The sequence below is a fragment of the Bufo bufo genome, chromosome 7, assembly GCF_905171765.1.
Source record: "Bufo bufo chromosome 7, aBufBuf1.1, whole genome shotgun sequence".
In the NCBI taxonomy this organism is placed as follows: Eukaryota; Metazoa; Chordata; class Amphibia; order Anura; family Bufonidae; genus Bufo; species Bufo bufo.
In genome coordinates this window covers 15,662,635-15,683,289 of record NC_053395.1, presented here as the reverse complement: position 1 = coordinate 15,683,289, position 20,655 = coordinate 15,662,635, and the positions used below count along the sequence as shown (strand labels likewise).

General features: G+C 44.4%; 2 protein-coding genes across 3 annotated transcripts; both read left to right on the top strand.

The window, feature by feature from the left end:
- The first annotated feature begins 2,960 nt into the window (after positions 1–2,960).
- Positions 2,961–4,313, top strand: LOC121008702 (tripartite motif-containing protein 16-like). Its single transcript, XM_040441398.1, has one exon. It carries the CDS (start codon positions 2,961–2,963, stop codon positions 4,311–4,313), a length of 1,353 nt encoding a protein of 450 aa, XP_040297332.1.
- Positions 4,314–9,128: 4,815 nt separating this feature from the next.
- LOC121008582 (scavenger receptor cysteine-rich type 1 protein M130-like) lies at positions 9,129–16,917 on the top strand. 2 transcript variants are annotated; one of them, XM_040441214.1, is made up of 8 exons: positions 9,129–9,277; positions 10,262–10,582; positions 12,910–13,227; positions 13,916–14,254; positions 14,535–14,849; positions 14,941–15,258; positions 15,364–15,672; positions 16,189–16,916. In XM_040441214.1, the coding sequence occupies exons 1-8, from the start codon at positions 9,211–9,213 to the stop codon at positions 16,515–16,517; spliced, it is 2,316 nt and encodes a 771-aa protein (XP_040297148.1). In that variant the 5' UTR covers positions 9,129–9,210; the 3' UTR covers positions 16,518–16,916. The 2 variants fall into 2 exon arrangements, with proteins under 2 accessions (XP_040297148.1, XP_040297149.1); XM_040441215.1 differs by having other exon boundaries at positions 9,209–9,323; positions 16,189–16,917.
- Positions 16,918–20,655: the final 3,738 nt, after the last annotated feature.

The following is a 20,655-nucleotide window of genomic DNA, read 5'->3' as shown; positions in this document are numbered from 1 at the left end:
CCCCTTGGTGAACTGAAGCTTTAATTTACATAAAGTTTTGTTTCTCAGGCACGCCACAACCTATTTTTACAATATAGGTACTATTTTAATCAGCAGGGCCAACCCTACCAGACCGTATGCCTGCATTAATAGGATTGATCCTGTTGATAGGTGCTCTTTAAAGTGAGTCACGCAGTCCACTTATGAAAAATATCTAGATAAACTTGGTCTACACCTCCATGTTTGACCCATTCTTACATAGTTCAACCTACTAGACACACTTGGGATGCCCATGACCAGCAAGCCACCCATGGCTATCTATGCCTCAGCAACACTTCCTACCAAATATGGGCCTAGTTCACAACAAACCAGCCTTGGGTCCTTTCATCCTCACACCCCACTGCTGGTAAGCTGAACCTCTACCACCTGGGCACCAGATGACATCATGTCATGAACTATCCAAGTCTGTGGGTCAGAATCTTCACTCCTAATCCAGAAGTGGCCCAAGCAATGGGTCAGTTCACCATTCTCTCCCATGTTATTGTGCAGCCCTTGCTTGGCAACCCCTTTGGGATAAATCCCTTGATACTGGGCCTCCAAAAAAATATGCAGACGACCCACATGGCAGCTTCTTCGCAGGCCTAATGTCACTCTTTTCACCTCAAAACTCACAGCAAGCAACCACATCAGTCTTATTTTTTTCTGGATGACTGGTTGCATGCACAAAACACAACTTTATACCCATTCTTTACTGCACCATGACATACCAGACGCCACAAGCACCTCCCTTATTAGCTTAATATTTACTCCCCTTACATCCCAATCATAGCACCTTCATGCAACTTTGTAAGAGTCCCACTGGTTCACGGGGTATTTCTACCTTAAACATTGATGGCTTGTCCATGAGATATGGGCCCCTTACCTATTTTGGGGAGAACAAAATACCCCTATACAGGGATCCTGACTTCACTGCAGGGGAACCACCAGGCCACTACCTCCAGGAGTAGTCACTAGGTGATTGACAGCTGATCCACCGGGGCCAGAGACACCAATGCAGGGCATCATGGGATCAGGCAAAAACTGTACTCAGCAACATGCTGAGGTCGGGGCAGGCAGAGGACGATAAATCCGATAAAAAGTCTGAGGTCGGGGAAGCCAGTGAAGGGTCAATATGGAGGTCAGGCACAGCTCTGTTTAGCACAGTGATGGCTAACCTCCAGCACTCCAATTGTGGTGAAACTACGACTCCCAGCATGCTCTATTCATTTCTATGGTGTTCTGAGAACAGCCAAGCAAGTGTACTTCTTGGGATTCATAGTTTTACCACAGCTGGAGTGCCGGAGGTCAGCCATCACAGGTTTAGGCAGTGAAGGGTCAGAGTCCAGGAATCAGGCAAAAGTCAGTACACAGGACACAAGACAACAAGCAAGCTAAGTAACCTATTGCTCAGGCATCTTCCCATAGGGGAAGTTGCCATAAGTACCCAAAGTTGACCAGCCATTGTACCCTACAGGCCAAGAGAAGAGACCTGCTGACAGGAAGTAGGCTGCAGCCTACTGAAAAGTGTGACAATGGTGACTCTGGTGGCCAGGAATGGCACACGGCAGCAGGGATAGGAGAGCAGCGCAGGGATAGGAGAGCAGCGCAGTGGTGGGTATTCACTGTAGTTTTGGGATTGTATTCACAATACAGGCGGCTAGGAACAATAGAGAAATTAAGCCCTGTTCAGATAAGTCGGGGTTTTCAATGTTCCATGAAATAATTTTCGAAAGAAATGCAAGAAGATTCCTGGAGGTCATAAACTACGGAGGAAACGTGCGAGAAGAAAGCAGCTATGTGAGCAATAAAGCTGTAAAGGATCTAGAAATAACAAAGCAGTTAAATATTATACAGACCACGCTCACACCTACTGCAGAACTTCTGGGGGGGGGGGTGAACTGTTACTGCATGCTTCACATCTATAATGGGTGGATGTGTGGTGGTACAACCTAACTATTCTGGGCCCCAGTGCAAAATTTGTAACAGGTTCCCACACATTTATAATACTGATGTCTAGGTCCCTTCGTTCCAGTGAAGGCAAATCTTAATTCTTCAGGATACCAAGACATTGGAGACAATGGTATGCTTTCAACTTTGTGGGAACAGTTTGAATAAGGCCCTTTTCTGTTCCATGGTTGGGTGAGCTTGTTGCAAACAAAAACTTGAATGTCCACAGTCCTCACCTCAACCCATCCAACATCTTTGGGATGAACTAGAACGTAGATTATAATCTAGGCCCTCTCAACATCAGTGTCTGACGTCACAAATGCCCTTCTGGATGAAAGGGCAAAATTTCAACAGACAGACTCCAAAATCTTCTAGAAAGCCTAAATAGATATGTTAGAAAGGTTAGATAGATGGAAAGATAAATAGATAGATAAAGGTGGCTGTGTAAAGGTGCCACTGATTACCCAAAACGCTTGTTCATTGAGTAGTAGGATCGTTGGTGCGGTCAACAGTACTGTGCTGCTGGCAAACAATGATTCTGTATGGGGACGAGTGATGGCATTAGCGATCGCTCCTCCCCATACTGTGGAGGAGATCGCTGCATGTAAAAGCGACGGTGTCTTTCATTGAGGAGCAAGCGATTGTCTGGAAGGAACACTTTGCGAAGAAGTGTAAAGGAGTCCTTAGGTTTGTTGGTACCATGTGCAGTAATGTCTATGGAACCAATTGTGGGATTGGAAGTGTGTGCTCCAGATACACAATTATCTATCTACTAAATCTACACGTACATCCATAGATCTGGACTCTGCTCTCTACGTGACTCAGTAGGCGTGAAACTCATAAACAAAATATCTAGTTGCTGTAACATTACTTTTATTACCTGCTCAGAATACAGAGCAGCTCCATTCAATCTCTGAGCTGTGCACATTGTCTGGACTACCTCTGATCTCAAGTGTTCCCTGCAAACTTCACTTTCCCCTTGACCAAGGTCTAAGATGGAGAAAGGTGAATCTGGAAAGAAAGATGAGATCTACTGCACTTACTGTGTCCAGTCACCAGTGCCTGCCACAAGAACATGTCTGCACTGCGAAGCTTCTCTTTGTGAAGAACATATTAAAGTCCACAGTAAGGCTACGGAGCACATCTTGGTGGAACCCACCACTTCCATCAAGGACATGAAATGTTCCATCCACGATAAGGTCATTGAGTTTTGCTGTTCCAAGGATGGAGCCTGTATCTGTGTGTCATGTTGTATCATCGGAGACCATCGAGGTCACAAGGTGGACTCACTCAAAGATGCCTTTGAGAAGCGAAAGGCAAGTATTAAAGATGCCTTGGATAACTTGGCTTTGGAAAGTGAAGAAAATGAGAAAGAACTTGACAGACTATTGAAGAAACGAGACAACATGAAAGGAGCGACCACGGGGGTCACAGAAAGGGTGGCTGCCCTTTTTCGAGATATGAATGAACAGCTGGAGGCTCTTCAGTCCAGGGCCATGAACGAGGTCTCCAGGCAGGAGCAGAAAGTTATATTCCGAGTCAATGGTTCGACTGAACAACTTGAAAAAAAGAAGGATGAGCTCTCGAAAAAGATAAATCACCTCAAGGAGCTGCGCAATGTGACCAATCCATTAACGGTGCTGAAGGGAACATCTCATGAAGTGGTCAAGCGTAGGAGTTCTCAAAGAGCCAGTGAAGGCGATAAAGATATTCAAGTATCTACTAGTGTAGATGAGGGCCCCATATCCCTCATCCTACACATAGGGCTCTTAAACTTTGCAGAGAGCCTGCAGGATCTCAAGGCCTTACGACAGTTTACAGGTCTTAAGAAGACAAACATCACGTTAGATGTGAACACCGCTCAAAATAAAATTAACATATCCAGCGATCTGAAATCCGCTTCTCACTCCACAACATCTCAGAAGTATCCGGAAACCCCTGAGAGGTTTAAGTCATGTCAAGTCTTGAGCACCAATGAATTTACCTCTGGACAACATTACTGGGAAGTGGATGTGAGCGAAGCCAAGAGGTGGATCATTGGGGTGGCCTTTAAGAGCATTGAGAGAAAGATCGCTGGTAACGAGTCATTTCTTGGATACAACAATAAGTCATGGACCTTATTTTTCCAAAAATTTCTTGGAGCCTCTCACAACAATATACAGAACACAGTAGTCTCGGATTCCGTAGTGCAAGGAGTTGGGATCTACCTCGACTATGATGCCGGGTACCTGTCCTTCTACCAGCTGAACCCCACCAGACACTTGCACACCTTCACCTCCACCTTCTACGAGCCTCTACTTGCCGCGTTCTACGTATTTGACAATAGCTGCATTAAAATTAAAAGCTAAAGGGAATATTTTGGTGCATGAGAATCCAGAACTTCCAGGACTCTTGACCCTTTGAAGGATCCTTTCACTTCATGCATTTGTGTGTAGTACATCGGCAGCACAGGAGGACTACGGTATAGGTATTTACCACTGCTATGTACTTTATGTCCTGGTTTATGATATACTTTAGCCTTATCTATGGGGCTCCTAGGCCCCTTTTATGAATATTTTTAACTACTGAATGGAAAGATTTTTTTACTATGTTTGTGACTTATTTAACCTGTCACACTAGGTAGTTATATAACCTGTATGAGAGGTGTGGTATCTATTATGGCTGGTCTGTAACTCTCAATCAGAACAAGATGTTAGAACATCTCAGGAAAACTTGGCTACATAAGAAAGTGTTGAAAGAAAAATAATACTGCCATACAATGCCTAAATTACAGTGTCATACAATGCTCCTATAACAGGACCTATTTTTGGGAATTCAAGATAAGCAGTCAACCCTGCTAAGGGTCCGCAGCTGGAGGCTACTAGCGCCACTGAGGCATTTGCCCCTTTTGCCCTCTAGTCTATATTATTATAGCCCTACCAGCAACGTTGTATAGCACCACAGACGGGTGTCTAAAATAACCCCTCCATATGGCGTTACCTCTTATGGGGTCACATTTAAGCAGTTGTGAGGACAGTGGCTAAATCCTGGGGGAGCTGGCTAGTTATTATGGATATTGTGGCTTGCTCCGTTATGGGGGCACTGTAGTGGACACTGGCTTATATGACCATACTAGTTTGCTTTATTACAGGGGCACTGTGGGGAAAGTAAGAGGAAGGGGGGGCATGTTAAAAATTATCTTGCAGAATCTTCCCTATTTTTGATTTGATGGATATTGGTGAGTGGGCATAAAGCTCACAAACGCAATCAACACAAAACACACAAAAAAACAAGTGCAAGCTCAATAAACACGTAAATAACACAAAGACAGCAACACGCGAACATGAATAGACAGAGACACATCGAGAAATAGCCAAGTTTTGCCCCTCTGCCCTTTCCTATAGGCATACCTTCAAGGGAACTGGGGGAAGGGCACTAGGGGACTCTTTAGCACAGAAGAAGACAACGTCGTTCTTTGGCACCAGTAGGGGGCCCTAATTTGATTAATCCACTGAAGCCCCCTCCCCTCTATCTAGTTTTGCCACCTGGACCCACATGAGTGATCTAACAAGATTTCTAATCAGCTCCGGAATCCTTCAGCCTTACTTTTGTGAATTTTTTGTCAGATATAAAATAATATAAATTTTTAAAAAATCTAAGAAATCAACCAAAAGTTAAAAAACGAAACAAAACATAAAATGTTAAGAATTACAGAAATGTTTGACAGGATGACATTGTGATTTCTTGGTGTATAATACACGGCTGCGCGCCGACCGCTGACCGGTGTCCTGTTGTTTCTTCTTACTCTATGTACCACGGTTAGTCAGTACTTCTCCGATGTTCTCTATTATGGGGCACTGAGTGGATCTGTAATGATCTAAAGGCAGGTTTATCATAGAAGGTGCAAATGTTTCCTAGAATACTCTCCAATCCATAACAAGTCCACTCGCAAAGGCACAATCTCCATTATCACAAGTGTAATGCTTCTGAATGACCACTGGATGGCAACAGAAGACAATATAAACTTGTTCTACTCATGGTCCATATCCAACAAGGAGGGGCGGGCTTGGCATTTCTGGGGCCCCAAGCTAAGCAATGTATTGGGGTCCTAATCAGGACAGCCAGACAGGAATTGCTATTCCCAGCAGTGGTTCACTATCTGTCCACAACTGCATCTTTATCCTTAGGCCCTAGATACAGTTGAAAGTTATGGCCTGGGCAGATTCTAGCTTTCTGCTCCTGAGGAGGAAACTGAAATGGCGCCCACGCCCTCATGTCTAATTCTCAATCCAACCCCTACCTCAGCCCTACTGCTAAAAGCTTATTTGCATTGGACATTACATACAGCACCACACACCTCTTCCATCCAATGACGTCTCCTCTGATGTAGATGTTCTCTTTCCTTATTTTTTCCATTCAGCCCAGACCGCCATGACAAAGTATTCCAGCCGCGTCTTGTCTCTGCAGAGTTTGACACACAGACATCTTAGGTTTCTCACTTTTCCATCATCCTCCCCCTCCTGGTGACCCAACATTGTCATCCTGCTGCTACCCCCAATACTGTGACCCCAATACCCCCAAATACTATACTGCAGAAATAACAGTGCCATACAGATAGCCCCCCAAAGCGCTCCCAAAAGTCCCACCAGTAGTAATAATTCTACTCGATTAGTCTGTAAAGTAGCCCGGTGGGGTTTGAGTGGTGATCAGGAATGGTCTACATATTATTATCTCATGGAGCATTGCTACGTTTACAGTCTATGTATAAACACCACTAAAGCTAGTTAATACAGTGCCTTGAAAAAGTATTAATACCGCTTGAACTTTTCCACGTTTTTACACCCACAAAATGAAATGTATTTTATTTGCGCTTCTATGTGATTGACCAACACAAATATTTGTGAAGTAAAAAGAAAAAGGTGGTTTTCAAAAATTTTTATAAATAAAAATGTGGAAAGTGAGGAGTGCATTTGTATTCAGCCCCCTGTACTCTAATGCACCTAAATAAAATCCAGTTTGACTAATTGCCTTCAGAAGTCACCAAATTAGTAAATAGTCTCAGGATAACTACAGCTGTTCTGTGAAGGCCTCAGAGGTTTCTTAGAGAACATTAGTGATTAAACAGCATCATGAAAACCAAGGAACACACCAGACAGGTCAGGGATAAAGTTGTGGAGAAGTGTAAAGCAGGGTTAGGTTATAAAACAATATCCTAAGCTCTGAACATCTCACGGAGCACTGTTTAATCCATCATCCGAAAATGGAAGGAGTATGGCACAACTGCAAACCTAGGAAGACGTGGCCGTCCACCTAAACTGACAGCCCAGGCAAGGAGAGCACTAATTAGAGAAGCAGCCAAGAGGCCCGTGGTCCCTCTGGAGGAGCTGCAGAGATCCACAGCTCAAGTGGGAGCATCTGTCCACAGGACAACTATCAGTCGTGTGCTCCACAAATCTGGTCTTTATGGAGGAATGGCAAGAAGAAATCCATTTTTGAAAGCAGCCAGAAGAAGTCCCGTTTGCAGTTTGCCACAAGCCGTGTAGGGGACACAGCAAACATGTGGAAGAAGGTGCTCTTCTCAGATGAGACCAAAGTTGAACATTTTGGCCTAAATGCAAAAAGCTATGTGGGGCAGAAAACTAACCCTGAACATTGCCCTGAAGACACTATCCCCACCGTGAGACATGGTGGTGGCAATGTCCTGCTGTGTGGAGGATTTTCTTCAGCAGGGACAGGGAAGCTGGTCAGAGTTGATGGGAAGATAGATGGAGCTAAATACAGGACAATCCTGGAGGAAAACTGGGTAGAGGCTGCGAAAGACTTGAGACTGGGGCAAATGTTCACCTTCCATCAGGACAACGACCCTCAACATCCAGCCAGAGTTACAATGGAATGGTTTAGATCAAAGCATAGTCATGTGTTAGAATGGCCCAGTCACAGTCCAGACTTAAATCCCTTTAAGAATCTGAGACAAGACTTGGACATTGCTGTTCAGAGACGTTCTCCATCCAATCTGACTGAGCGCAAGCTGTGGGCAGAGAAGAATGGGCAAAGATTTCAGCCTCTAGATGTGCAAAGCTGGTAGAGACAGACCCCAAAAGACTTGCAGCTGTATCTGCATCAAAAGGTGGTCCTACAAAGTACTGACTCAGGGGGGCTGAATACAAATGCACGCCACACTTTCCAGATTTTTATTTATTAAAACTTTTGAAACCCTTGTATAATTTTCTTTTCACTTCACACATACCTGCTACTTTGTGCTGGTCTGTCACATACATATATACATTTAGGTTAATTGTGGGTGTAAAGTGAAAAAATGTGGAAACATTCAAGGGGTATGAATACTTTTTCTAGGCACTGCATGTGGACAGTGATGTTGGTGGTGACTTGCAGCATACATACATGACTTATGACAACCTTCTCTGCTCCACTAAATAACAAAGTACAAGGAACTTTCCTCGCCCTTAGACATAAATACCAGAAATACTTCTCATTACAATGTCAGGCGCACTGTAGGGAAAAGATGACAGCAATCAAACAACACCCTAAGAGGCCATCTATGAAACCATCTGATGAAAAGATGAAACCTGAGCTCCAGTGGTTTAGTGTCCCTGAGGTCAGCGGCTGTCATCTGAGGGTCAATAGGACCTCCTGTATGTGTTTCCTCCCTATCCTGGTTACACATTAGATAGATAGAGAGCGACAGGGGCAATATTCGAATTCGCGATATTTCACAAATATTTGGGCTAATATTCATCATATATTCGCGAATTTGATCTCCAGTCATTATTTTATTGATTGCGAAAAACGGCAATCGGAAGATTTGCGATACGAAAATTTGCGATCAACACTACTCCTAAAGTCAAAGATATTGCAGCCTTCTCATTGGTCCACAAGCAAGAAGCAGTGAGGGATCATGGGTACTGAAGAAAAAAAATCTAGAATATTCGCGATTACGAAGATATAGCACTATATTCTAGATATTCGCGAATTCTCGAAGTGCCAATATTCGGGGGAAAAACTTGCGATTAGAATATTCGCGATCAACACTAATAGATAGATAGACAGACAGATAGATAGACAGTAAATGTGACAGTAAATGTTCTACGTTCCTGAGATAACAACCTTCTTTCCTGCCAGGCACAGCCTGGAGAACATCCAGCATTTCCTTTCTTGTGTTGTTGCCTGCATTTTGGGTCTGGAGGGGATTTTCAACTCCAGATGTTGAGTTTCTATTGTTAAAATCAGAGCATTATGTGAAGTACCATGGAGCGCGGCAGACAACTCGGGGCCATTCTGATCCTGCTCGGGGCTGTGATCGGCGCCATCTCAGGTGGGTGCTGGCTTCATGACGTCTCTGCTGATTACCTCCCATGCAGGTAGGTCCACACCACACTCTCTAGTTGTCTGGACATATCTACATTGGGTTATTTCAAATGCTTTATGTAACAAGGTATTGAGCCACAATGTTAACTGACCTTTTGAACCCCACTGGACAATGCCATTTTATATCTACGGTCTAGTATCACCCCATAAAATATGAAAGACATTTGTTGTCACTTGTACCATGTCAATAATCATAAAAATTCTTCTTTATTGGGGTCTCCACATCCAAGGGTGTCAACTGAAGACAGTGATTGAAAAGAAGCAAGCAAGGAATATAGGGAGGAGCAGAGATGTGGTATCTTAATCTGGGAAGAAAAACCACCTAGACCCGCCCCTGATTAGACCCACCCCTGCTTAGACCCATCCCTGGTTAGACCCGCCCCCGCTTAGCCTCTTGAATGGGGGTCTTTGATGCTGCTCAGATATTTTCAGAAATGAAAAATTGATCGAAAACTAGGGAGCAAGGAGAGAGGGATCAAAAAGAAGGAAGAAAGGGATGCAGAGAGGAGCACAAGGTGCCTTTATCTGGGAAGTAAGATTATCTAGCCCTGTCCCCGCTTATCTTTTTGCTTAACTGGGTGGAAGACACTAGTTGGGCCCTTGATGCTGCTCAGATTTTTCCATAGTTGAAAAATTAATTTTAAAAAGTGAGCACGGAGTATAGAGAGAATCAGAGACAAGGTGCCTTAGTCTGGGAAGAAATAATCACCTAGACCCTCCCCCGCTTAACTTCTTGCTTAACCAGGTGTAAGACACGAGGGGGCCTTCCATGCAAATCCGATTTTTCCGTAGCTCAAAACATTTTGAAAAAAAAAAAGGAAGCAAGGAGCATAGAGACAGGTTCATCCTTAACTAGGTGCAAGATACTAGAGTTTGTAGTTCAACTCTTCCCTTACTCTATCCCTGTGACATTCCATTGATTGTCTCCTAGATCGAATTGAAGAAGTGAGACTCGTGGGGGGATCTGGTCCATGTGAAGGGAGAGTAGAGGTGAAGATTGGGGGAGAGTGGAGCACAGTGTGCGAAGATGACTGGGATGAGAAGAACACAGAAGTGGTTTGTAGACAGATGGGCTGCCCCCGAGGATCAGGACATGATGCCCGGGTGTCCTCATTCGGTGCCGGGACTGGGACAGTCTGGTTGACCAGTGTGACTTGCAATGGACAAGAGGAAACTCTGAATCACTGCAAATATTGCACTGAATCGGAAGACATCTGTCACCACAAGAAGGACATCGGCATTGTCTGTGCAGGTGAGAAATGTATCTAGAAGATTTGAAAACTCTGGGGAAAACAGGGACTTAAGACCTTATTGTACACTGTTATTAAAGATCAATGTATAAGAGTATACAGAAAGCTCCTGAGCTCCCTCTAGTGGTGGCTGAAGGTTACGAGAATGACCACTATAAACAGTAAGAAAATAGCCTATTTGGGACGTCCCATAAGGATTTATATTTAGTGGGGTATATTTTTTTTTAATGGAAATGATCTATTTAAGTCATACATAGTCTATATTCTATGTATATTACACTCTGATGAACGTATCCCGCTTCTCTACTGTCCACAGGTGAAGTGGAGGAGATAAGGCTGGCTGGTGGGGAAAACGAGTGTGAGGGACGGATTGAGGTTAAGCATCGAGCACAGTAGGGCACCGTGTGCGGTCTGGACTGGTATACAAGCAACGCCCTTGTGGTCTGTAGACAGCTGGGCTGCAACGTCACCGATGGCCTCCAAGTCAAGGCGGCTTCATTTGGAGCCGGAACGGGCAAAGTCTGGCTCAGTAACGTCAAGTGTGTAGGCGATGAGACAGCTGTATGGGACTGTAAGCATCAAATGTGGGGAAGCAGTTCATGCAAACATCGAGATGACGCTGGAGTTATCTGCTCAGGTACAAGCTGTACACATATAATTACATACAGTGCCTTAAAAAAGTATCCATACCCCTTGAACACAAAGTAGCAAGCATGTGTGAAGCGAAAAGAAAAAAAATACAAGGTTTTCAACATTTTTAATAAATAAAAATCTGGAAAGTGTGGCGTGCATTCGTATTCAGCCCCCCTGAGTCAATACTTTGTAGGACCACCTTTCGCTGCAGGTACAGCTGCAAGTCTTTTTGGGTATGTCTCTACCAGCTTGCGCTCAGTCAGATTGGATGGAGAGCGTCTGTGAACAGCAATGTTCAAGTCTTGTCACAGATTCTTAGTGGAATTTAGGTCTGGACTGTGACTGGGCCATTCTAACATGCTTTGATCTAAACCCTTCCATTGTAGTTCTGGCTGGATGTTGAGGGTCGTTGTCCTGCTGGAAGGTGAACCTCCGCCTCAGTCTCAAGTCTTTTGCAGCCTCTACCAGGGTTTCCTCCAGGATTGCCCTGTATTTAGCTCCATCCATCTTCCCATCAACTCTGACCAGCTTCCCTGTCCCTGCTGAAGAAAAGCCTCCCCGCAGCATAATGCTGCCACCACCATGTTTCATGGTGGGGATGGTGTGTTCAGGGTGATGGGCAGTGTTAGTTTTCCACCACACGTATCATTTTGAATTTAAGCCAAGAAGTTCAACTTTGGTCTCATCTGGCCAGAGCGCCTTCTTCCACATGTTTGCTGTGTCCCCTACATGGCTTGTGGCAAACTGAAAACTTGACTTCTTGTGGCTTGCTTTCAAAAATGGCTTTCTTTTTGCCACTCTTCCATAAAGGCCAGATTTGTAGAGTATATGACTAAAGCCTCATTCACACATCAGTGTTTTAGTCAGTGATTGTGAGCCAAAACCAGGAGTGGAGCCTCCACAGACATAAGGTATAAGGGAAAGATCTGCACCTGTTCTGTGTTTAGAACCACACATGGTTTTGGCTCACAATCACTGATGGAAATCACTGACCAAAACACTGATGTGTGAATGAGGCATAATAGTTGTCCTGTGGACCTCTGCAGCTCCCCTAGAGTGACCATGGGCCTCTTGGCTGCTTCTCTAATTAGTCCTCTCCTTGCCTGGGCTGTCAGTTTAGGTGGATGGCCAGGTCTTCCTAGGTTTGCAGTCGTACCATACTCCTTCCATTTTCGGATGATGGATTGAACAGTGCTCCGTGAGATGTTCAGAGCTTGGGATTTTTTTTTTAGAACCTAACCTTCCTTTACACTGCTTAACAACTTTATCCTTGACCTGTCTGGTGTGTTCCTTGGTTTTAATGGTGATGTTTGATCACTAATGTTTTCTAAAAAACCTCTGAGGCCTTCACAGAACAGCTGCAATTATATCGAGAATACATTATACACAGGTGGACTCTATTTACTAATTAGGTGACTTCTGAAGGCAATTGGTCACCATGGATTTTATTAAGGGGTATACAAATGCACACCACACTTTCCAGATTTTTATTTATAAAAACATGATAAAAACACATTTATCATTTTCTTTTCACTTGTTACATACTTGTTACTTTGTGTTGGTCTATCACATAAAATCCCAATAAAATGCATTTCAGTTTGGGGGTGTAATGTGAAAAAATGTGTAACCGTTCAAGGGGTATGAATACTTTTTCAAGGCACTGTATATGAATCTTATGCATATGTGCATACCATAGGTGGTCCTCAGGAGCTGAGACTTGTGGGAGGAACCAACGCGTGTGAAGGGAGGCTGGAGGTGCGTCACCAGGGCGTGTGGGGCACAGTATGTGGTGACTATTGGAATGACAAGAATGCAGCAGTTGTTTGCCGCCAGTTGGGCTGCAGCGTCCCCGGCGCCCGAATGAGGGCGGTATCATTTGGTCCTGGAGAAGGGAAGGTTTGGTTCAGTAATGCTGTTTGTACTGGAGAAGAGTCAAACCTGTGGCAATGTCAGCACCAGATGTGGGGACATCCATTCTGTGACCACGAACAGGACGTCGGCGTCATGTGTGCAGGTAATGTGCAATCACTAATACTCCTGGGGAAACTGGCGCAGGGCCTAAGTGGTAGAGCATGATACCACAGGTAGAATCCCTGCTTAAATTACCTGTAAATTTGAGTTGTGTTCCATGTTACATATGTTCTTCTCAGACAGACCAAGCCTCGTCCATCTCTTTCTGCAGCACAAATTGCGCAACTGTTGGAACTGACACAAAAAAGTGATAAAACCAAACACCCCATTTGATCCAAGATAATTTTGGGTCCAAGTTCTCATGTTACACATCCAACAATATTTGTCAGATCATCCAGATTCTTGCAAAATTCTTGAAACCAAGAAATTCATCAAGAATCTTCAGCAAAACAATAATGAGGAGACAAAGAAAATCAACCATGCTCCTCTGCCAAATAGTAAAACTCTGCCGTACTCATGAGTGTTCCTGTTCCTTTAGTCTGCACCGTATTTCACTAGTTAGAGCAGTGGCTTGTGCTCCGGAGCTGTTCTTCTAACTGTAATAGAAGTTGCTACCAATACTGAGATTAAGGAGAGCTTTCCTTGCTCACCCAGTTACCCACCTGCAGATACAAACTTCCTTGCTCTATACAGCCAACTCACTATGGGGCTAAATAGATAATCTAGTAGGTCATGATCTAGGGTTTTCTTTTGCTTTTCCGACCAGTTGCTGATCTCACATATGTTTACAGGTGAACCAGAGGAGATCAAGCTTGCTGATGGAAAGAATGAGTGTGAAGGAAGGCTAATGGTCCGCCATGAGGGACAATGGGGAACAGTGTGTGGCTATTTCTGGGGTGTCAATGAGGCCACCATAGTTTGTATACAACTGGGATGTGGTGGCACCCATGAAGATGAAAGACAAGCCAAGGTGGCCAGCTTTGGAGCTGGATCTGGAAAGGTTTGGCTGAGTCATGTGAAATGCTCTGGCGCAGAGTCAGCTATATGGGAGTGTAATCACCCGATGTGGGGAATCGATCGATGTGGACATAAAAATGACGTTGGGGTCATCTGTGAGAATAAAAGGAGAGGTAAGTTAATGCTCAGAGTTTTATGAAAGTGAAGGTAAGAGTTTAGTGTTTTCTGATATGGAGCTCCAAATCCTCAGTATAAATATGAGTTTAATGATACAATTTTGGGTGCCACCAATAGAGGGAGCTCATCACATACATTGTTTATACATTTAAGTCAATAATAACGCAGTAGGCACTATGCTTCTGCGCTCCTCCTACTGGTGGCACCAGGTAGTAGGAATGTTATTTTCTTGTGTAATGTATCGTTGCCTTCTTTCCCGTCTTCGTCTTTTCTTAGGTCTGAGCAGAGACTTCAGATTAACGAACAACAGCCAGAGATGTTCTGGAAGGGTAGAGATGATGTTTGCTGGAAAGTGGGGTTCTCTGTGTCACTCACACTGGAACCTCCAAGCTGCCAATGTTCTTTGCAGACAGTTACAATGTGGAACGGCAGTGTCAATCCCTGATGGCGGTCATTTTGGGGAAAACAGTCTTCTCTGGACAGATGAGTTTTACTGTGAAGGCACAGAGTCCAGCCTCAGGGAATGTACAAAGACAACACTGGGGAACAGTGTGTGTCCAGAACAAGCCACAGCAAGCGTAATATATTCAGGTAAGCGCAGGTCAAGTTTTCAGATTAACCTTCACTGACATGCTGATAGAACCATTTCTGACTATCTGGACGTCATTGGTATACCCATCAGGTACCATGGAAACTCTACGTCTGGTAGGGGGTGTAAGCCACTGTCATGGGAGATTGGAGGTCCTGCAGGATGATAACTGGGGCCGCGTGACAGACCATCAATGGGACAACAAGGATGCACAAGTTGTGTGTAGGCAGCTACACTGTGGAGAAGCAATTGATTCATTCACTTTAATGGGTCCAGCACATGAAATTATACAGTGGGACAGTCTCATATGTCAAGGAAGTGAGATGGACCTAAAAGAGTGTTTGAAGACCCAACCCCTGTCTTCAGCTGCCTCTACCGACCTTGGTAGAGATGTGGGAGTCATCTGCTCAGGTTGGATATCTCCTTTCTTGCATACATTGTGGTTATAATAGTGAGGTGCATGGTCAAAAATGCAATGAGAGCCCTATAACCATTCATTTTTCTTCAACATTGCAGAGAGTCAAAGTGTTCAGCTGATGAACGGCCCTGCACGATGTGCCGGGACAGTGCAAATTTACCACAAAGGAAAATGGTCAATGGTCAGTGGTGACACATGGACATCAGTAAATGCTGATGTAGTCTGCAGGGAGCTGAAGTGTGGCCATGCCATTAACGTTACCACCATGGTCATGCATGGAGCTGGGAATATATGGCTAAAGGGTTTAAGATGTGCAGGACATGAAAGCAAATTATGGGAATGTCCCTCAAGCTCTTGGGAAATGGTGGACTCCGGAGATAAGGAAGCTGCACGACTTGTGTGCTCTGGTAAGATAAGAAATCCTGTTCTATATTGTCCAATGATACTAGCTGTCAATCATTAAAGCTTAAACTATGCTATTAACATGTAGATATAGCATTGGTCAAAAAAATATTTCATATTGGCTATTAGCTACAATGTTAAGATTCTTGGACCCGCCCCAGAGGATCTCAATTGCTCAAATTCCCATTAATCTAGTGCGAGGCTATTCTCGTTCTTTGCAGGATTATCTGGACCATAAGGTGTAAAATAAAAAAAATATATATTTTTAGTTCTAGAATTGGATTACACTCCAGAGCTGCATGCGCAATTCTTCTATAGTTACTGGAAACAGTGAGCAAGCTCCTAAAGAGAACTTCTGCCAACATTGCTGAGTTCCTACACTAAAGATGACTCTACATACAACATTTCCCAGAATACAAATCACCAGAGCGAGTAGGGAACACTGGGAGATTTTAACTCTGTAGAATTGCCGGTGATCACATGTGGACATATTCTAAAGATAATGAATTTTTTTTTGGCAGAGTTCATAGACCTTCACCTGGTGGGAGGAGGTAACAGATGCGAAGGACGGCTTGAAATTTACTATAATGGAAGCTGGGGATCGGTCTGTAATAATGTGATGACAACTCAGACTGCCTCGCTCATATGCAAGCAGCTGCGGTGTGGATCAGGATTACTCTATCAGGAAGGTGCTCCTGCCTCAGATGTTAATGCTGCCCCCTCCTGGCTGGAATTTATCAACTGTAGAAATAGTGATAGATCTCTGGGCGAGTGCCCTTCATCTCCCTGGGGTAGGAAGATGTGCGATGTGAAGGCTCATATCCAATGTACTCATGAGGAATCTGACTGATAGAAGGCCATTGTTACCCGGAGAGATCAGAATCGTCACAGTGTGGCAAGGAGGAGATTAAACTACATTCTGAAGAACCTTCTGTTTTAGAACTTTCAAAACTACATACCTGGGCCCCCGAATAGACAACAAGTAGGGCCCCAACCTCCGATCTCCGTCCACAGCTGCCATTAACCTCATTAAACATTATAACCAATATAAGTGTGGTTCTATATGGTCCGTACTGCTATGGTTATACCAGCTGTACATATACAGGGTGGCCCACGAGAGAGTAGCCCATCTCCAGCAATAGTAGGACAAGATGAACGAGCAAGTGGATTGTTATTTTTAATTACCCACAAGTCACAAAAGATGCAGAAAGTGGTCACCGTTCAGGTCTCGGCATCTTTGGACAGGTCGGGTTCTGTCGGCTGATACTACTTGCAGCTCTTCAGCAGTGATGCCGTGGATGGTGTTTGTGATGTTCTCCTTGAGTTCCTCCAGAGGATGTGGATTGTGAGAGGACACTTTCTGTTTTAAATTTCCTCACAGATAAAAATTGCATGTAGAAAAGTCTGGGGAACGTGGCAGCCATAACCCCTTGCTCACAGTTTGGTCGTTCATGAACTCATCCAGTGAGTTCGTTGAGGTGCGGCACGTGCTCCATCTTGTTAGAAAAAGCAGGACATTAATTCTTCTGCAGCATCACTGCTGAAGAGCTGTAAGCAGCATCAGCCAAGATAATCCGACCGACCCAAAGATGCCGAGACCTGGACGGGGACCACTGTCAGCATCTTTTCTGACTGGTGGGTAATTAAAAAAAATAATCCATTTGCTCATTCATCTTGTTGTACTATTGCTGGAGGCGGGCTACTTTTTCGTGGGCCACCCTGTATAATCATATACAGGAGATGCCCAGGTTATACCAGCATGGTCCATATCACTATATACAAGATGTGTAACTTATACCAACTGTACATACAAAATTAGTGATATTTGGCTTTTGGAGGAAATTTATGGAAAACGTAAAAAAGTTCCCGCTCCATTGATATTATATCATAAAAGTCGGGCATTTAAGTAGAAGCAGCAGTGGTGATTTCCTCATCTCAAACAATTTATTGAAACAAAAGCCGACACCAGTTCTGGTTATACCCCCACAAAAACTTCAGTGTCTCCATAACTTGTCATGTGGCCTTGAGCATCAATTCCAGCTTGACAACGACATCTCAGGCTGTTCACAAGTTGACTTATTGTCCTCTGAGACATGGCATCCCGCTCTTCTTGAAGGGCGGCCTTCAGGTCATTGAGGTTCTCGGGTACAGAGTTATGAGCCTCTACACAGCGACTCAGCTGATCCCATAAGTTTTTAATGGGATTTAGGTCTAAGGAAAGTGCATGCCACTCCATTCGAGGTACTCTAGTCTCCAGCAGCCATTCCCTTATGATGCGACCTCGATAAGCTGGTGCATTGTCCTCCATGAAGAGGACTTTAGGCCTGTGTTGTTCATGCAGAGGGTCAATGACTGGATTAGTGATGTTATTCAAGTAGTATGGGCTTGTCACTGTACCACTCACAAAGTGTAGGGCAGTTTTGTATTGACTAAAAATACCAGCGCACTGTCATGGACGTTCCCGCGACAGGTGGCAGGCAATCGGTGAGACTGGCAACACGTGGTTTGATCTGACATGTTTTCAGTTTGGATCAAATGACATCTGTGTTGTTTCTGGTGCTCGCCACACCTTCTCTCCCCAGGTGTGGCTATTATGGTCACTTAACCTTCTCTATTTATTGTGGTTTCTCCCACTATGCTCTGCGATTTATAGCTTCTGTTGAAGTTGAGGATAGCTGGTGTGTGGATCTCGGCTGAGTTCCTGGTGCTTGAAGTTAAGTGTTTTCTTTCCCTTTTGTATTTTGTTTGGGTTATTTTGTGTGTTGTATTTCCCTGTCATTTGTATTAAAGCCTGAGGGAGACTCCTGTTCATCCTTCCTTTTTGAGAAACAGGTTGTCTCAGTCCTGACATTAGTACCAGGGTCCTATAGGGCGAGTTAGGACACTAGGTATTCCGGTGTATGAACTCACCTACCTCTGGTGTCTGTTCATACTGGTAGTTAGTCAGGCCTTTAATTAGGGTTTTACTAGGAGGTGTCCATCTCCTTTCCCCAGTTTCTAGGCCTTATTCCCTCACCCCTTTCCCTCCTATGTTCGGTGTGGTGTTTTCCTCCCACACCCGAACGCGACACACACACTGTAACACCACCACCACCAAAGGCTTGTCTGGTGACAACAGTGGCTGATGCATAGTTCTGTCCTTGACATCTCCAACATCGTTGGTGGCCATCATTTCTACTCAGCATGAATCGACTTTCATCAGTGAACAGCACTGAGGCCCACTGGTCCCTCGTCCAGTGTAGATGCCCCCTGGCCCATGCAAGACAATGAAGCCTGCAGGTCGTCTAACATACAGACCACCCTGATATAAACAGATTTGAATGGTGTGACATGACACTTAGGTGCCTATCACACCCCTTAAATGTGCCTGGAATTGTGTGGCATTCATCATCCGGTTCCGCAGGGCATTGTTCACAATGAAGCGGTCATCAGTGTGGGATGTGGCCAAAGGACGTCCACTTCTCTGCCTTTCTGCGACTCTTCCAGTCTCTCTGTTGCAACTCTAACTCAGTGTCCACTTCCGTCTGAGCAAGAGTGCACCTAGCCTTTCTGCTGCCTGAGGCGAAAACTGAAACGGCGCCCCCCCCCCCATGCCAATTTCTTAACTTAACCCCTTCACCACAATGAAAGTGCTAATTGCCCATGGCCCTACCGCTACCCCCCTTTTGCCCCTACCTGGTGCTGCCTGAGGCGATCGCCTCACCTGGCCTCATTGGTGGTGCACCCCTGCATCTAAGAACATCCTACTTGAAGCCTCACAATGGCGCTGTACTGTTGATCAATTGTTAGGTGTCGTCTTGGTCTCATGATGTCAACATGTGAACAGCATGATGAGGAGGACTGTTTAAATACGAATTCTAATTGAACCAGGAAATTTATTGGGCAATTCGTGGATCAAACACCTGTTGTGAATTTTGCTGTTAGGCTCCTTGTTAGAGAACAGCAGGTTGTGCAAAAAGTACTGAAATGCTGAACATGTGCAAGTTTAGAGAAGGTCACATTAAGTTCACCTGTAAAGGTTAGAGTGAATTTTTAGGTTCATCATGAAATTTCACCCACAAGCCAAAAATCCCTAACTTTTTGTAAGTAGTGTATATAATTACATACAGAAGATACCTAGTTTATACCAGGAAGTACTGTTATTACTGTGTTGATCTACTGTTACAGTCGACCAGTACCTTTAAAGAGGTTGTGAAGCAGCCGTGACGTCACTGGGGCTGACAGAAAGCTATAGAGCCTATACAGTAATGTTCAAGGAGCTGACCTCCAACCTATGAGATATATATTCTCCTCAGAGCGTTGTCTTTAAAATTCCAGCAATGGCAAAGGAAATGCAAAGATAAACTTCTAAAATACTCACAAGTGAAGGCTTTGGAGAAGATGGTTCTCGGAGAAATGTCCAAGTCGATCAATCTGGTGTCGATCTGTCTTGGATCTAATCCATCAGAGATCTAAAATGAGGGGCTGTTGGTGCAGATTCTGGAGGTTGAGCAAGGCTAAGGACTCCATACCATGACCTAACTGCTGGAAACGTTTCTCTACCAGTCATGGCTATCTGGACAAAAAGACCTCCATTTTTTTATTTGATACGCAGGTCTTGGGGACGTTGCCAGTCTCTTGTCCATAGGAGTCAAGTGCAGATTTCAGCAGATGATAGAGAAGTGTAATGTCTTACTGGACATCCTCTCTAGTGACCTTACATGTGGGACTCCTCTTCTTTCACCTCCATGACTTATCTGGATCGAGCAGAGAACTTAAGATCATGGTTGGTCTTTAGCTCCTGCACATTCTCCTCAGGTACACATTACTGGCAGGCAGACTTTTCATTTTCATTTTTCTTCCCCATCTTCCTTGAGCCATATTTATTTTTCCATATATAAGGGCTTATTTTTTGCGGGACAAGTTGTACTTTCTAATGCCCCCATTTAATACGGCATGCAATGTAGTAGGAAGCAGAAAAAAAAAATCCAAATGGGGTGCAATTGGGG

Bases quoted from the DNA above. Each gene is read 5' to 3' on its own strand.
- LOC121008702 (XM_040441398.1), top strand. From the start codon at position 2,961: ATGGAGAAAGGTGAATCTGGAAAGAAAGATGAGATCTACTGCACTTAC.
- LOC121008582 (XM_040441214.1), top strand. From the start codon at position 9,211: ATGGAGCGCGGCAGACAACTCGGGGCCATTCTGATCCTGCTCGGGGCT. The intron at 13,228-13,915 runs GTAATGTGCAAT...ATATGTTTACAG, and splicing joins CGTCGGCGTCATGTGTGCAG to GTGAACCAGAGGAGATCAAG. The intron at 15,673-16,188 runs GTAAGATAAGAA...TTTTTTTGGCAG, and splicing joins TGCACGACTTGTGTGCTCTG to AGTTCATAGACCTTCACCTG.